Below are 19,140 nucleotides of genomic sequence, written 5' to 3' on the forward strand. Positions count from 1 at the left end.
TGGAGAGATGGTGTGATATTATTTACATTGGCCTGTATGGTGGAGGGAGGAATATAACTACAGGGAACACTGCAGGGGGCATTATAAATACTGGGGGCACTTCAGGGTGACCATTATAACAGTAGGGGGCAGTATAAATACTGGGGGAACTGTAGGGGTATTATAAATCCAGGGGACATTAGGCGTTCTTATTACTCTTGGGGGCTCTATAGGAGGGACTTGTTGATCCACCTTATTTCTGCTATGAGCACTATGGGGGCCTTATTACTACTGAGGGGTCTGTAGAGCGCTTTATTACCACTTGGGGAACATGGGGGGGGGGCTTATTTCTACTGGGGGCTCTGTGAGGGTATTATTAATACTGGAGGGCTCTTCTACTAATGGGGGCACTCTTGGGGAGCGTTATCACTGTTTGGGGCGCTGTAGGGGGCAGTATTACTAATGGGGGTATTCTAGAAGGGAATTACTATTGGTGGGACTATTAGGAGCACTATTACTATGGGGGGGCTCTCATATTTCTTCAGTATAGTATTCGGGGGTATTGGGGAGCACAGCGAGCAGCAGGATAACACTGTGGGGGCTCCAGGTTGGGGGATGATGATAGAAATGTGAGAAATCTAAGATGTCTGTGTGTCACACTCTGCAGAGACGAGGCGTCCGGAGCTAATGGAGAAGATGATGACAGAGAAGATCTACATCGGAGGAGACGTCACCTGGAGGCCCTGGATGTGAGAGTTTTGTGCTGCTGTATAGCAAGTGCAGCAAAATGCTTGGGTGGGGGGAGACTTAGAGAACTTGGCCATATTCATTAGGACTTGGGCCCCGGATCTTTTGAGACTCTAGCAACGCCCCGGGACAGGGGTGAACATTGGCGCTCTGACTGGTCTGTGGCTATGTGCCCCCCATACACAGCAAGCTGTGAGGTCCTGCGTTTCCTGACTACTTTTTATTATAGCCAACAGTAATGTTGTCCGCAGTTTGCTCTACTGTGGGATCGGACCAGACCTATTGCCATCCTGACAATTATTTTCACAGGATTTGTGCCTAGTCCCGTGCCCTTCAGGCGCCATATCACACATACTGCCTCAGTTTTGTACCCGCACGAGGCACCGGATTATCCCTAAGTAATAATACAGAGGGATCCTGCCATAGTTTCAGAAGTCATGAAAAAAAAAACTTCTATGCCTTTCACTGCTCAAGAAAAAAATATTATTGGTAAACGTCTCAATTCTGAACTACTATCGCGGACAATTGGAGGCGCTAAAACTAATGCACTTTATTTATTATTAGGTAAAAATAAGGGGAATATATTTAAACACACATTTCAAAAAATCGCACTCGCAGGTTTGTATTATCAAAAACATGGACTGGATTTGTTGTTTAGTGTTAAAGGAAATATAAATTATTGATATTTTGTGTTCATCTCAATAATTAATATTCATAAATAGGAGCGAGTCGTCTATTGATGCTTTAAATGAAAACTGACTGTGTTGCCTTACCTATTTACTGACCTAAACTACGTGCGACTTACTGCTACAATACACTGTGTGTTATGAATAAAGAAATATTTATTACGCTATATCTATATATATATTTATATATCAATGGTTATAAATATACATATAGACGCACACACCACAGTACAGTACTAGCACAACAATAAACACAATCCTAAACTACGCTACACACAGTACAATATAATTCCACCCCACAAACTAGCTATACATTGCACACTTACATACGTATATTTCAGCAACAGCCTAACCTGGCTACACACTGTGCCTATGGCGAGACACAAATGGTGGCACTGCAAGGGTTAATACATGCAGGCCAAGGCAGGGAAACACAATCAATATGGCACTACAAGGGACATGCAGGCCATGGATATGTTCAAGAGGCAGTGGGAATGCAGGGCAATGACTACAGGGGTTAATGGGTTGGAATCGTTGGCGATAAAGGGGTCAATTATGCCGGGGTACAAGGGCAGCAGGGCAGGGGTTAAATGAAGAATGCAGGGAGGGTAAATGAAGTAGGGAATAAGGGGTTAAATGCATTGGTGGTATAGTGGTTATTGATACTTAGCCAGCTCGTTGTCCAGGAGATGATTCTTCCATGCCAGAGGGCTGCACGGCTCTATTGAAAAAAAACGCAGTGCCGCCGGACTATTTAAATCCGGCGGCGCTCGCTCCCGTGCAGCCCGTGCAAGGACACGTGGGCCCGCGCGGCATTACGACGTCACCGCACCGTCCCGCTCGTCCCTGCACGTGCCTGGAAAAATGTGCAGCATGCTTCCAGGCGGGGGAAGCGCCTGCACACCCCAGGTGCTGTAATTATCACACCGGGGGTGGTAACAGAGGCAGGGGAACATTTGTTTAGCCTATCTGTTATGTTAAACATTTCCAGCACTTCTGGAAAGGTTGAACCAAAAGGCCAAAAGATCTTAATGATCCCTTGCCCTTTGAAGTGACCCAAAGCTGGACATAATTGTCCGGCCATCTGGTGTCACCCCCCCCCCCCCCGCAGGAGAGCAGGAGGATTATGCTGGGGGGGGCACTCGGATTGGGGCCATTCTATTGGGGCCATTCTCCGGCCAGCAATATATAAGTATATACATCTATATAGATACTTGGGGCATATCTATATACATATATATACACATACACCAACCTGGGGCAGTATTTAGGCACATTTATATAAGTATATATAAATATATATACATACACACACATAGACAATTTGGGCATGTCCATATGTATATATATACATATACACACACACACATACATCTGTATATCCTGGGGCATACATGGGCAGCACTTAAGTATATATATACAGACATGCATTACTGGGGATATGCATATCTGTATATACACCCACATGCTGGGCCCATACTGGCCATACGGGGCCAATATACATATGTATATTATAAGAGACATATATACATATTTTTGCATAATACTCCTTCCCTCTACATTTAGCCAGGCCAAGTAATAGGTGCGACAAAACTAAAAGAGCTCATTTTCCTACCCGCCCATGTTGTCCATATTTATTGTTTAAATGTCCGGGAAGAGACGGGTTTTACTGTACGCAGCGTTGGTGACACGGAGAGTGAAGGAGTTCCTCCCTGCTCGGGTCCCATTGGCTGCCTTCTTCCTGCCTCCCCGAGGGGTGTCTTACCTCCTTTATATTCTGGCGGTTTGCGCGGCCGCTTCACGCCGCCACAGTGGCGCTTTATGCTGTCACACTACACCAGTGTGGTGGCGTCTTCTAAGTCCACTACGAGCTCTTCAATCTTGCTATGTTGATTGTTCCTGAGGAATCTGTTTAGATGAAACGCGTCGAGCCTAGACGCTGCATGTGAGAGCTGTAGCTAGTGGAGGGCGAGTGGTTAGGTGTTCAGAGAGCTTGCTGTGCGGGTGCCACTAAATCACTAAGATCAGACTGGATACAACTCTGCTAGTTTGTTACAATGTATCAGTCTGGAGTCCGGGCTGTTTAGCTCACAGAGCATTGTCTAGACTGGATACAACTGTGCTAGTTTGTTACAATGTATCAGTCTGGAGTCTGGGCTGTTATGCTCACAGAGCATTGTCTAGACTGGATACAACTGTACTAGTTTGTTACAATGTATCAGTCTGGAGTCCGGGCTGTTTAGCTCACAGAGCATTGTCTAGACTGGATACAACTGTGCTAGTTTGCTACAATGTATCAATCTGGAGTCCGGGCTGTTTAGCTCACAGAGCATTGTCTAGACTGGATACAACTGTGCTAGTTTGTTACAATGTATCAGTCTGGTGTCCGGGCTGTTTAGCTCACAGAGCATTATCTAGACTGGATACAACTGTACTAGTTTGTTACAATGTATCAGTCTGGAGTCCGGGCTGTTTAGCTCACAGAGCATTGTCTAGACTGGATACAACTGTACTAGTTTGTTACACTGTATCAGTCTGGAGTCCGGGCTGTTTAGCTCACAGAGCATTGTCTAGACTGGATACAACTGTACTAGTTTGTTACACTGTATCAGTCTGGAGTCCGGGCTGTTTAGCTCACAGAGCATTGTCTAGACTGGATACAACTGTACTAGTTTGTTACAATGTATCAGTCTGGAGTCCGGGCTGTTTAGCTCACAGAGCATTGTCTAGACTGGATACAACTGTACTAGTTTGTTGCACTGTATCAGTCTGGAGTCCGGGCTGTTTAGCTCACAGAGCATTGTCTAGACTGGATACAACTGTACTAGTTTGTTACAATGTATCAGTCTGGTGTCCGGGCTGTTTAGCTCACAGAGCATTGTCTAGACTGGATACAACTGTACTAGTTTGTTACACTGTATCAGTCTGGAGTCCAGGCTGTTTAGCTCACAGAGCATTGTCTAGACTGGATACAACTGTACTAGTTTGTTACAATGTATCAGTCTGGAGTCCGGGCTGTTTAGCTCACAGAGCATTGTCTAGACTGGATACAACTGTGCTAGTTTGTTACAATGTATCAGTCTGGAGTCCGGGCTGTTTAGCTCACAGAGCATTGTCTAGACTGGATACAACTGTGCTGGTTTGTTACAATGTATCAGTCTGCAGTCCGGGCTGTTTAGCTCACAGAGCATTGTCTAGACTGGATACAACTGTGCTGGTTTGGTACAATGTATCAGTCTGCAGTCCGGGCTGTTTAGCTCACAGAGCATTGTTTACACTGGATACAGTTGCATCTGAATATTTTTCTTTCTTGCTATATCCAGTCCAGTTTCGGGGTAAGCTATATTACAGCAGGGGATGTTTTGCTGCTGAAGCCATGGATGTGTAAGGTGGGCCGGAGGCCACATTGTCTGTCACCCAGCTTTCCCAAAATTAGATATTCCTGGCTGTAATCCTATCACTGTGACATAAAGCTCTGCGGACTATGTTGGCGCTATATAAATAAAGATGATGACTATATACATGTGTGGGTTTTCCACCTCTTACTTCTATGGCACATAGATAGTTACGGTATATCCTATGTTACCAGTGGGCGCCGGCCTCTACCAGCAGGGTCCGAGCGCTTGCACCTCATCTGGCACCACATTTACTTGGGAGGCGCCAGGTCACCTCTTACACTAGTATCTGGTGCTCGGAATAGCGCCATAGCTGCGTCACTTTAGTGCTCAGTCCCCGAGGTCGGACCCCACCGATCATACATTTATAGGATATCCTATGTTATAGCGGTGGGGGCAGTTCAGGGCGAGAAATGGGCGGTGATTTCAGTAAACAGGATACAGATAGAGGATTATCTCAGGAGCCCGACACTTCCAGGCTGAACTCCAACTGCAGCAGACAGCAGCTCCAGGAGCGAGGAAATCCTCCAGATATGAAGGTAAGTCCCCGGGATCATCCCTGACACACAGGGGACAGCGACTGCTCCAGATAATTCAGTAATATTACCTGCAGTCCTATGTAAGAGAGCTGAAAATTAATTTCACCATGAGACAAGGGACAACAGACTCAGCTCTGCTACATTGTCTACATTCCTGTGCGAAGGGTTGTCCTGTGATGGTACCAGCAGTCCTATGTAAAAAATCCATCACACTGTGAAACTACATGAGGTTTGGCCAAGAACAGCTCTGCTACATCTGAGTCTTGGTAGACGGACCACGGGGGTCGACTAATGGGTTTGATATATATATATTTTTTTTTTTTCTCCCTTGATCTAAAACTTCTCACAGCTGAGAGTTTGTTGCAATGTATCCACCTCTGCAATCAAAACAGCCCAGACTGATACATTGTAGCAAACTATCAGCGGGGGGACAGGAGAGAGATTTGTGCAGCTGTATGTGTTCACAGAGGATTGTCTAGACCGGACACACTGTAGCAAACCCTCAGCTGTGGCTCATGTTTAGCCTCTTCCACGACAATTTTGCCTGGGTACTCTAGTTTCCTCCTGTTATTCGGCTTTGTATGAAACTGGCCGCGGTGCATGTGAGAGATGGGGGGTGATTAGATTGTCAGCTCTTTAGGACAGAGACTGATGTGAATGGTGACCGCCTCTGTACTGCGCATGCAATTCTGTAACCAGCCGACCCCTGCACCTTTTTTTTTTGCTATTTTTCAAAAAATTTAAAGAACCGCGAGAAGCGATATTTGTGTCCAAGTCAGTAAACAGCAGCCCGCTACCTGTTGACGGTTTCCAAGGTAAACCCGCCGCAGCCATATCATCAGGACATTCTGTGTAAAGGGGACGATTCTGATCATGCGATTACACTACAACTGCCATCATATGACCCTACTCCATGATGGGGGTTGTGCTCTCACAGCAGCTTTTGAGGCGCAGGTTGGAGACCCCAGGGGTGTTAGGGTGGGTTCACACTAGCGTTAGGGATTCCGTTATGGCTTTCGGTTATAACGCAAAATAACGCAATGCCCAGACAGAATGCAAAACGGAAGCCTTTAAAAAGTATTCCGTTTTCTCTCCGTCCTAATAGAAGTCTATGGGAAAGCATAACGGATCCGTCTGGGTCCCTGTCGACAGGACTTTGCTTTCCGTCTTGCATAACGGGACCCAGACGGATCCGTTTTGATTCCCATAGACTTCTATTAGGATGGAGAGCAAACAAAACGCCTTTTAAAGAATACAAGTCTATGGGCAGAAGAACGGATCCGTCCTTCCGTCTTATGGATTCTGTATTACTGTACAACAGTGGCGGCACGAAGCGCACGTTGTCATAGCAACCAGTGACGCCGTGCACTCCTGCAATGCCAGTCTGGTATCTCACGGACCGTGTTCCACGGACGTCTGCATGAGGCTTAGGATAGAATTTGGTGACATGATGCAGTACCTCTTCTCACCTGCAGGTGGTGCTGTTAGACTTGACTGGTCCATCCTGTCTGACTGCAATGGTTTTGCCAAATATTCTACTTCTGTATTTTGTTCCAGGCTTATCCGACGACTAATGACACCAGTTTCCATCACTTTTAAGTGTTTTTTTAATCTGAACAAAAAATAAAAATTACCAAAAATTCTTCTCCCTCCATTAAAGTCAGTCTGAAGACTCATCGCAAAGAAAGATCCCGATCTTTGCATTATAAAAGTTATCCAGTTTTATATTGGAACTGGAAAGGTTCTACAATTTTCTGATAGACTACATGTTTCAATTCTTCATTGTTATCAATATCTCTGCTTGCTGTCAATGAATAAAAACACTTTATTCAGAGGCAAAAAAAAAAATGTCTTTGTACCGTCTTTTAGCCAGTAAGCATAAGATATAAAACTGTGATTTCTCAGTGGTTTACACCTTTTAATGGCTAACTGAACGGATGATGACAAAACTGCAAGCTCTCGAGACTACTCGGGCACCCCCGCCCATCCGCTGTATGAGGAGGAGACGGCGCGCGCAGTGCACTGTTCACCGCGGCAGTCTGTGGTCTTTGCCATAGACAGCAGCAGGAAGACAGTCGGGAGACGGCACGTGCACACTGCGCGCGCCGTCTCCTCATACAGCTGATCGGCGGGGGTGCCGGGTGTCGGACCCCCTCCAATCTGATATTGATGAACTATCCTGAGGAGAGGTCATCAATAGTAAAAGCCTGGAGAACCTATTTAAGAATTCAGACCTCCTAAGGGTCAGCACATTCCTGGACTGGATATATATCAGGGGACAAAGAAATGTCCACTCTCCTTATCTGTAAGTGTATAGCAACCCTCTCCCCTCCACCCACATGGACCTGCTTCACCTCAGTTGTCTCATCTACCTTATTATTCTCATGTATTTATGTGTGTAATAATGGGAATCTTCAGACACCGGGTAATAACATCCCTGAGGAAGGGACCTGAGTAATCTGGAAAGCTTTCCGTCTTGTCACCATCTTATTAGTTAGCCATTAAAAGGTATTATTCACTAAGGAATTTAATTTTTATACATTTAGAGGCAGTAATCCAGTCCACAGCTCGTCCTGCTCTCAGATGAGAAGTAGATACAATTGTATCCAGTCTAGACAATGCTCTGTGAGCTAAACAGCCCGGACTCCAGACTGATACATTGTAACAAACTAGCACAGTTGTATCCAGTCTAGACAATGCTCTGTGAGCTAAACAGCCTGGACTCCAGACTGATACATTGTAACAAACTAGCACAGTTGTTTCCAGTCTAGACAATGCTCTGTGAGCTAAACAGCCCGGACTCCAGACTGATACATTGTAACAAACTAGCACAGTTGTATCCAGTCTAGACAATGCTCTGTGAGCTAAACAGCCTGGACTCCAGACTGATACATTGTAACAAACTAGCACAGTTGTATCCAGTCTAGACAATGCTCTGTGAGCTAAACAGCCTGGACTCCAGACTGATACATTGTAACAAACTAGTACAGTTGTATCCAGTCTAGACAATGCTCTGTGAGCTAAACAGCCCGGACTGCAGACTGATACATTGTAACAAACTAGCACAGTTGTATCCAGTCTAGACAATGCTCTGTGAGCTAAACAGCCTGGACTCCAGACTGATACAGTGTAACAAACTAGCACAGTTGTATCCAGTCTAGACAATGCTCTGTGAGCTAAACAGCCCGGACTCCAGACTGATACAGAGCATTGTCTAGACTGGATACAACTGTGCTAGTTTGTTACAATGTATCAGTCTGGAGTCTGGGCTGTTTAGCTCACAGAGCATTGTCTACACTGGATACAATTGGCTCCACTTCTCAGCTGTGGACAGGATTGCTGTCTCTGAATGGAAATTAGTTTTCCCGGTAATCTTGGAAATGGTGAATAGTTGTGAACAATTGAAACAAAAAGAGTATTAGAAAGTTGCAGATCTTTTCATTTACACAGAGATTAGACTTTACTTCTATAAATCCCCTTCTCATCTAGGTCATCAGTATCTGATCGTTGGGGGTCTGTCACTGGGGACCTCGCCGATGATCTGTTTGAGAAGGCACTGTCGCTCATAGTAGCACTGCCGCTCTCTCGCAGCATTCCCTAGGCCGGTGACGATACGTTCATCGGTCACGTGGCCTAGGCGCAGCTCAGCTCCATAGAAATAAAAGGGGCTGAGCACGATACCGAGCATAGCCGCTATACAATGTACGGCTCTGTGCTTGGTGAGTAGAGAGAAGGCAGCAGCGCTCACAGGAGCACCAGTACCTTCTCAAACAGCTAATCAGCGGGGGTCCCCGGTGTCAGACCCCCACAGATCAGATACTGATGCCCTATCCTGAGGAAAGTCATGGAAAGCCCTTGTTTTAATTGGCTGAAGTCATCTGTTGTGCCCGGTCCGCCATATATTCCCTGCGACTGTGCGGTATACGTCCAGGTGCAAGGAGACCTTCTGTCGCTGGGTATCAGGAGCTGACCTGTGGTTACCATCGTCTCGCTGCTGCGCGCATGTAGCATGTCTGTAGGTGATATGTAAGCGCTGCGCGCATGTAGCATGTCTGTAGGTGATATGTAAGCGCTGCGCGCATGTAGCATGTCTGTAGGTGATATGTAAGCGCTGTGCGCATGTAGCATGTCTGTAGGTGATATGTAAGCGCTGCGCGCATGTAGCATGTCTGTAGGTGATATGTAAGCGCTGCGCGCATGTAGCATGTCTGTAGGTGATATGTAAGCGCTGCGCACATGTAGCATGTCTGTAGGTGATATGTAAGCGCTGCGCGCATGTAGCATGTCTGTAGGTGATATGTAAGCGCTGCGCACATGTAGCATGTCTGTAGGTGATATGTAAGCGCTGCGCGCATGTAGCATGTCTGTAGGTGATATGTAAGTGCTGCGCGCATATAGCATGTCTATAGGTGATATGTAAGCGCTGCGCGCATATAGCATGTCTGTAGGTGATATGTAAGCGCTGCGCGCATATAGCATGTCTGTAGGTGATATGTAAGTGCTGCGCGCATATAGCATGTCTGTAGGTGATATGTAAGCGCTGTGCGCATGTAGCATGTCTGTAGGTGATATGTAAGCGCTGCGCGCATGTAGCATGTCTGTAGGTGATATGTAAGCGCTGCGTGCATATAGCATGTCTGTAGGTGATATGTAAGCGCTGGGCGCATGTAGCATGTCTGTAGGTGATATGTAAGCGCTGCGCGCATGTAGCATGTCTGTAGGTGATATGTAAGCGCTGCGCGCATGTAGCATGTCTGTAGGTGATATGTAAGCGCTGCGTGCATATAGCATGTCTGTAGGTGATATGTAAGCGCTGCGCGCATATAGCATGTCTGTAGGTGATATGTAAGCGCTGGGCGCATGTAGCATGTCTGTAGGTGATATGTAAGCGCTGCGCGCATGTAGCATGTCTGTAGGTGATATGTAAGCGCTGCGCGCATGTAGCATGTCTGTAGGTGATATGTAAGCGCTGGGCGCATGTAGCATGTCTGTAGGTGATATGTAAGCGCTGGGCGCATGTAGCATGTCTGTAGGTGATATGTAAGCGCTGCGCGCATGTAGCATGTCTGTAGGTGATATGTAAGCGCTGGGCGCATGTAGCATGTCTGTAGGTGATATGTAAGCGCATGTAGCATGTCTGTAGGTGATATGTAAGCGCATGTAGCATGTCTGTAGGTGATATGTAAGTGCTGCGCGAATGTCACTGATTGAATGCTCATTGCCTGAATGCAGGAGTAGCGAGCGCCCAGCTGAGATATTACACGACGCCCTTTCCTATAATGGCTGACATTATACATGCTCATTGTGACTGTGGACACGGATGGCAGCCTCCTGGTTCCATGGTAGATGGTGAACTATACTAAACGGGGGGGAAGGGCAGGCTCCAACATCAGCTCAGATAGAAAGAGCATTGCAATAATGGGGCCACAGGGCCCTACAGAGGTCTCAGCACACACAGCATATGTGGCTGATAGGTTCTTAATACACAACCGCCAGTCGTCCAGTGCTACTTAGACGAGTCCTGGAGACTGCACATGGAAACTGGGTCCGGTAGTCAGGACTAATTCTAGGAATCCGTGGGGGTTGTCCTGTGGTCCACATTATTATATCTAGTTCATAACATGGAGCATTGCCTCAGCATGTGCTGTGATATGGATGCCGAGCTAATGAAATGAACTCCCTCTAGTGGTGGCTGTATATATCTGTATGGAGCAAGCTCCTCAGCTCCCTCTAGTGGTGGCTGTGTATATCTGTATGTATTAATCTCCTGAGCTCCCTCTAGTGGTGGCTGTATATATCTGGATCCAGTAATCTCCTGAGCTCCCTCTAGTGGTGGCTGTATATATCTGTATGCAGTAATCTCCTGAGCTCCCTCTAGTGGTGGCTGTATATATCTGTATGCAGTAATCTCCTGAGCTCCCTCTAGTTGTGGCTGTGTATATCTATATGTAGTAATCTCCTGAGCTCCCTCTAGTGGTGGCTGTATATATCTGTATGGAGCAAGCTCCTGGGCTCCCTCTAGTGGTGGCTGTATATATCTGGATCCAGTAATCTCCTGAGCTCCCTCCAGTGGTGGCTGTATATATCTGTATTCAGTAATCTCCTGAGCTCCCTCTAGTGGTGGCTGTATATATCTGTATGCAGTAATCTCCAGAGCTCCCTCTAGTGGTGGCTGTATATATCTGGATCCAGTAATCTCCTGAGCTCCCTCTAGTGGTGGCTGTATATATCTGTATGCAGTAATCTCCTGAGCTCCCTCTAGTGGTGGCTGTATATATCTGTATGCAGTAATCTCCTCAGCTCCCTCTAGTGGTGGCTGTGTATATCTATATGTAGTAATCTCCTGAGCTCCCTCTAGTGGTGGCTGTATATATCTGTATGGAGCAAGCTCCTGGGCTCCCTCTAGTGGTGGCTGTATATATCTGGATCCAGTAATCTCCTGAGCTCCCTCTAGTGGTGGCTGTATATATCTGTATGCAGTAATCTCCTGAGCTCCCTCTAGTGGTGGCTGTATATATCTGTATGCAGTAATCTCCTCAGCTCCCTCTAGTTGTGGCTGTGTATATCTATATGTAGTAATCTCCTGAGCTCCCCCTTAGTGGTGGCTGTATATATCTGCATGCAGTAATCTCCTGAGCTCCCTCTAGTGGTGGCTGTATATATCTGTATGTAGTAATCTCCTGAGCTCCCCTTGGTGCTTGTACAGTATATATCTGTATGCAGTAATCTCCAGAGCTCCCTCTAGTGGTGGCTGTAGATATCTGTATGTAGTAATCTCCTGGTCTCCCTCTAGTGGTTACTGTATATATCTGTATGCAGTAATCTCCGGAGCTCCCTCTAGTGGTGGCTGTATATATCTGTATGCAGTAATCTCCTGAGCTCCCCCTTAGTGGTGGCTGTATATATCTGCATGCAATAATCTCCTGAGCTCCCTCTAGTGGTGACTGTATATATCTGTATGTAGTAATCTCCTGAGCTCCCTCTAGTGGTGGCTGTATATATCTGTATGCAGTAATCTCCTGAGCTCCCTCTAGTGGTAGCTGTATATATCTGTATGTAGTAATCTCCTGCGCTCCCTCTAGTGGTGGCTGTATATATCTGTATGCAGTAATCTCCAGAGCTCCCTCTAGTGGTGGCTGTATATATCTGTATGCAGTAATCTCCTGAGCTCCCTCTAGTGGTGGCTGTATATATCTGGATCCAGTAATCTCCTGAGCTCCCTCTAGTGGTGGCTGTATATATCTGTATGCAGTAATCTCCTGAGCTCCCTCTAGTGGTGGCTGTATATATCTGTATGCAGTAATCTCCTCAGCTCCCTCTAGTTGTGGCTGTATATATCTGCATGCAGTAATCTCCTGAGCTCCCTCTAGTGGTGACTGTATATATCTGTATGTAGTAATCTCCTGCGCTCCCTCTAGTGGTGGCTGTATATATCTGTATGCAGTAATCTCCAGAGCTCCCTCTAGTGGTGGCTGTATATATCTGTATGCAGTAATCTCCTGAGCTCCCTCTAGTGGTGGCTGTATATATCTATATGTAGTAATCTCCTGAGCTCCCTCTAGTGGTGACTGTATATATCTGTATGCAGTAATCTCCTGAGCTCCCTCTAGTGGTGGCTGTATATATCTGTATGCAGTAATCTCCTGAGCTCCCTCTAGTGGTGGCTGTATATATCTATATGTAGTAATCTCCTGAGCTCCCTCTAGTGGTGACTGTATATATCTGTATGCAGTAATCTCCTGAGCTCCCTCTAGTGGTGGCAGAAGGAAGCACATTTTATTTTGTAGCTATCAATGCAGAGGTTTCTTAGCTATGTATTATAAAAATGAAGCCACGGCCTATAAAAAGATGTGTTAAGAAATGAATCAGTGCAGGATATTAAACTTAAAAAAACAATCTGATGACACAGTACAATCATTTTAAAGATCATATTTTTTCATGTTTTCAGTAAGATCTGAGGTCTTTTCTATAGTGGGTACAATAGCCAATATTCTTCCATTATATATGTAACGAGTAGAACGTATTTCTTTCCCTCCCCAGCATCGGCTGCTCTTCTTTGTGCTGCTCTTGGAGATCGGAGATGGGAACGGATTTGATTGGGGTTTCTTTTCGAGGTAAGGATCAGAGACAAACAATGAGATGAGAATTAGAGTTTAGGCTTTCTTTGTCGGGCGGTGCATTGCTGCTGGGCAGGAGGGACATTTATGGTGGCTTCTCCCAGGACAGAAGCTTGGTGACCCCCCAACCTGAAGAGCACTGACATTCTAGGACTGAATCTTAGACTCCCGAGACTCCTGCCATATTTGGAAGCCATATGAGTGCAGTTTTTTAATGTGCAGGTATGAGGCACTGAACTCTCATGTGCTGTGGAGGAGGGGCAGTGACAATCATTGTGAGCACATTACATCCTCAGGATAGCCGTTATCAGCAGTATAGGTCCTGACTGTGACCATAGCCCCCAACCCTCCAGCTTTTTGTAGGTTTGTTGACCTGAAATGGGAGTTCTAATGCAAATGTTGAGAGTAATGGTTCGTGTGGAGCACTCAGACTGTGAAATCCAGAACCCAGAATGATAGGGAGGTGACTATATAATGAGAAGACAAGTAAAAAAAACAAAAAAAACTGCGAACACATTCAAGAGCTACAAAACATGAATATTGAACACATCCGACCGCGGCTTCCACGTGGAATTTGTTTGCATTTGCAGGAATGTTTGTTGCTGAACGACGCGGGTAATTACCCCGAATATCTGCGGTATTGTCTCCACACAAGCAGCAGCTCTAATTAGATAACACTCGGTGCTAATGATGATTAGTGCTGTGCATGACATGGCTGCTCACTGCGGCTCCTCGCCTGGCGGGCCAGGGACTCTTTATCGTGATGCTGGTGGTATGGATGAATTCTCCAACCATCCAGATGAGAGAGTCGATCTTCGTTCTGGCTCCTAGAGAGTAGTGAAGCCGGGGCCCCCCTCCACGAAGTTACACACCTTCGCATAAATAGTACAAGTAACCACAAGAAACTCTGTAATGTGTTTTATCAGAAAAATCTCTAGTTCTCCTTTTATGAGATTTGTATCAGCCCCAACACGCTAATTGCTTTTCACTTTGAAAAATGCCTTCCACGCCAACCTTTCCCTTCCCTTCCAGGACAGACTATCTCTTTGGGAAGATCATATTACACTTGTTAATGCAAGTCTATGGAGAGGGGAGGGGGTGGAGTGAGGAGGAACTCAGGAGACACACACAAACAAGCAGGACTACATAGTTACATAGGAAGCTTATAGCTTATCACAAGTGCTTTATTCACAAGAAATACACCTCATACCTCTCTGTAATGTCCTCCATTCTCCTGAGGCTGCTTCTGATTGACTGTGAAACAATTAGGAAGGAGATTTTCCTTTACTGTGTGCAGTGGATGGCAGCTAGTCTCCATTCACTAGTCTTATGAGAGATCTGCAAACTAGACATTCTCTATGCACAGGAAAACTGCTAAAAAATGTCAGATACAAGTGATATAGCCTTAAATAGTGTTAGTCCTCGTATTCCCCACACTGCCCTATTGACTACTGCAAGTTTGTTGAAATCTCAGTGCCGCTTTAAAGTCAACCATGTTGTACAATAGATAGGCATTACCTCCCCTGCCCTCTCATAATAATGGGATGAGCAATCTGTAATATATATCCCCATGAATGATAATGAGATGACTCTATTCATTCTGTCCCAGTCTATACAGCAAAGCAGACAGATTAGCTTCAGGAAACAGGAAGTGTTAGCCAATTGTGTGCTCTAGTGGCCAGTGTGAGAACTGCAGTATTTCAGGATTGCTTTATATAGATCATAACATATAAAAATATTGGGAACAAAAACCTGATTGAAATAATCTGTGTGTCCCATCAGGGGCCCTCCGAGTGGTCTAATAAAACACCAGTGTGACTCTGCTATATACTAATGTTACTTATTATGGTGCCAGAGGATATGTGTAACAATGTGGCATTCGTACATTATATATTACAGACGTGTGACAAAAGTGAACTGCAAATGGGGCCCCTATGGACCTTGGTCAGAATGTGATGGCTGCTCTAAGACACAGGTATGTCACCTCGTCACACCTACAGGGTGCTGATGTCTATGTCAATGACCCCAATTGGGTATAGAAATCTGTATATTTTGTGACTAGCTGGTTTACATACTTCCGTATTGTTTCTCCTTGTGGAGAGAATCAGAATGGATATAGGGAACATTAGAAGTCATGCAATGCTTCCTGGGAAAGAAGGATATGCAGATTAGCTGCCTCCAAGGAATAGGAAGTTGCCTCTGTAGCTCCACCCAGTGGACATTGACTGTCGAGTAACTTCCTCCACTAGGTTGCGCTATAGAGACAACTTCTAATGCTGCTTTTCGTGGTAAAGGACTGAAGTCACATTCTCACTTTTTCCCATCTAGACCCGCAGACGGACCATCGAGGTCTACGCCCAGTTTGGAGGCCTGGAATGCACTGGAAGTTCTTATGAGACTCAGCCTTGTGTTCCCACCAAAGGATGTCCTATAGAGGACGGCTGCGGGGCCAGGTTTAGATGCTTCTCAGGTAATGTCCTTATAATTGACACAAACAGTGATACATAACAATATTTGTAAATGGTATCTACACATTGGATAGACCGTATAAACTAAACATGCACCACCGCAGCCATGCGCTGGACTCAGTGGCCTTGTGCTGCTTGGGGGCACGCCACTGCCAAGTGCGTTCGCCTTTTCAATTTTCTCCATGAAGGATGGTGCCATATGGCCACCTTGGCCGCAACACTGTCACGGCGGACAGGATATCAGATACACAGAAAAATAAACAAACAAGTATCTACGCAAAAAGCTGTGGATCAGAGTCACCTCCTGACAAATCCCTACCAGCTCTCCCTATACTGCTATGCCCACGTTCAGACCCTTAAGGTGGGAATAACGTGTCCTCGTGCCTTGGCTGAAAATACCCTAAAATCCCTGAGATGGTGAAGGGGAATAGAGTCAGCCTGTTCCCTCAGAACCTGGAGGGGAGAGGTGTCTCTCTAACAGCCTAGACAGCAAACAACAAGAAAACAACAACCAACTTATCTTTTCTGAGCAGGAACAGCCAATCCTTCCTTCCTTACTTCCACAGAGCCAGACAGAAGCTATAACCTGCACGGAACACTGGGAGTGGGTGTAATTTAAACCAACGACCCCACCCAGTGCACCTGAAGGGAGGCGGATCTAGCTCGACTCCAAAACAAAACAAAAGACTAGACACGTGCTGCTAATCTGGCAGACCTCCGCACGTAGTCCGAGGAGGGCATGACAAACACCCATCACGTGACCAACCACCACTATGTAGCAGTGTAGCTACCAAAATGAATGGTGTCGCAGCGTGACTCACAGGTTGCTACATGGTCATGGAAAATTGCGAGTTGGGTTGTGACTCCATTCAGTTTACTGGTTGCACTACTCACTGCGATGGGTCTGCAGCTAAGAACATGAGCATAATATGAACATGAACATAAAAGAAAAACCCAACTTTTTGGAAAATGTCACGATGACACTTGTGTGCAGATATTATGTCTTCTGCTCTTGGATGACTTTTGCTACAATCTCTGCCCTCCTCTGTGTAACCCAGGATGAGGGGAGTGATATTCTCTGTCTCTGTGTTTCAGGTCAGTGTATCAGTAAAGCTCTGGTGTGTAATGGCGATCATGACTGTGAAGAAGACAGCAGCGATGAGGCCAACTGTGATGAGCGGCATAAAGTGTGCGACATTGATAAATACCCCCCCAATACAGAGTTAACTGGACTGGGGTAAGGGGGAAACAATGTTGCAGGGGCTCTGTGGGTGAAGGGAGGACACAAAGTGACAGGGATTAGGTAAGGAAAGAGCAAATGGTGAGGCTCTATAAGTGGAAACTGTAAAGGAGAGGACACAAGTATGGCAGTGGCTCTGTGGAGAAGGAGGCACAAAGTAGCAGGAGCTCTGCTGGGAAGGAGACACAAAGTAGCAGGAGCTCTGCAGTAGAGGAGACACAAAGTAGTAGGAGCTCTGCAGTAGAGGAGACACAAAGTAGCAGGAGCTCTGCAGTAGAGGAAACACAAAGTAGCAGGAGCTCTGCTGGGAAGGAGACACAAAGTAGCAGGAGCTCTGCTGGGAAGGAGACACAAAGTAGCAGGAGCTCTGCAGTAGAGGAGACACAAAGTAGCAGGAGCTCTGCAGTAGAGGAGACACAAAGTAGCAGGAGCTCTGCAGTAGAGGAGACACAAAGTAGCAGGAGCTCTGCTGGGAAGGAGACACAAAGTAGCAGGAGCTCTGCTGGGAAGGAGACACAAAGTAGCAGGAGCTCTGCAGTAGAGGAGACACAAAGCAGTAGGAGCTCTGCAGTAGAGGAGACACAAAGTAGCAGGAGCTCTGCTGGGAAGGAGACACAAAGTGGCAGGAGCTCTGCTATAGAGGAGACACAAAGTAGCAGGAGCTCTGCAGTAGAGGAGACACAAAGTAGCAGGAGCTCTGCTGGGAAGGAGACACAAAGTAGCAGGAGCTCTGCAGTAGAGGAGACACAAAGTAGTAGGAGCTCTGCAGTAGAGGAGACACAAAGTAGCAGGAGTTCTTCTGGGAAGGAGACACAAAGTGGCAGGAGCTCTGCAGTAGAGGAGACACAAAGTGGCAGGAGCTCTGCAGTTGAGGAGACACAAAGTAGCAGGAGCTCTGCTGGGAAGGAGACACAAAGTAGCAGGAGCTCTGCTGTAGAGGAGACACAAAGTAGCAGGAGCTCTGCTGGGAAGGAGACACAAAGTGGCAGGAGCTCTGCTGGGAAGGAGACACAAAGTAGCAGAAGCTCTGCTATAGAGGAGACACAAAGTGGCAGGGGCTCTGCTGGGAAGGAGACACAAAGTAGCAGAAGCTCTGCTGGGAAGCGGCAAAACATGTCGGGTGGGGAGTAGTGTTAGGCGCTTTTTTAGGCAGGTGTTTGGCGCTTTGGTTCTTGTATACATGAAAATACATTTATACCCAATTGCAACAAGTGTGGCTTTCCTTGTTGGGAAGTGTGTGCACGCTACAGTTTAACTGGCTAAATATAGGGCCAATTAGCAATGCAAATTTGAGTTATTACCCTGGAGACATAAACATAAAATTCTAAAATGATGTATTGAGAGTGGCAAAGCCAACTCATATTCCCCTATAGGGACATATCTCAATTGGAGCATTTGCTAACGGCACATGTAATGAATAGCCACTCAGATTCCTTTTGCTACATGGTTGCAGGGATTTAAATTAACAAGTAGTTAACCAGCGCTTCACCTGAGAGTTTTAGTGTTGTGGGGTTTCATGGTTTGTTAGAAACCAGTATTTTAAACAATAATCTAATAATGTATATAATTTTGATTCACGTACAGTAGTACCCCTACAGGGATTTTCGGTCTTTGACCATTTGATTACTGCTGGGAAGGAGAAAGAAAGTGACAGGAGCTTTGTGAGGAAGAAGACACAAAGTGGCAGGAGCTCTATGGGAGAGGAGACACAAAGTGGCAGGAGCTATGCAGGGGAGGAGATACAAAGTGGCAGGAGCTCTGTGGGGGAGGAGACACAAAGTGGCAGGAGCTCTGTGGGGGAGGAGACACAAAGTGGCAGGAGCTCTGTGGGGGAGGAGACACAAAGTGGCAGGAGCTCTGTGGGGGAGGAGACACAAAGTGACAGGAGCTCTATGGGAGAGGAGACACAAAGTGGCAGGAGCTATGCAGGGGAGGAGATACAAAGTGGCAGGAGCTCTGTGGGGGAGGA

At 46.2% G+C, this 19,140-nt stretch overlaps 1 protein-coding gene across 1 annotated transcript in view; it reads left to right on the top strand.

Moving 5' to 3' along the window:
• The first annotated feature begins 5,205 nt into the window (after positions 1–5,205).
• The window catches only part of C7 (complement C7), a 55,344-nt gene continuing 41,409 nt past the window's right edge, over positions 5,206–19,140 (top strand). Inside the window, exons 1-5 of the mRNA XM_044276699.1 lie at positions 5,206–5,346; positions 13,387–13,460; positions 15,363–15,438; positions 15,792–15,933; positions 17,027–17,168. Coding sequence (XP_044132634.1) covers positions 5,221–5,346; positions 13,387–13,460; positions 15,363–15,438; positions 15,792–15,933; positions 17,027–17,168 — 560 coding nt within the window. The 5' untranslated portion in view covers positions 5,206–5,220. The remainder of the gene's footprint in view (positions 5,347–13,386; positions 13,461–15,362; positions 15,439–15,791; positions 15,934–17,026; positions 17,169–19,140) is intronic.

The sequence above is a fragment of the Bufo gargarizans genome, chromosome 1 (genome assembly GCF_014858855.1).
Source record: "Bufo gargarizans isolate SCDJY-AF-19 chromosome 1, ASM1485885v1, whole genome shotgun sequence".
NCBI lineage: Eukaryota > Metazoa > Chordata > Amphibia > Anura > Bufonidae > Bufo > Bufo gargarizans.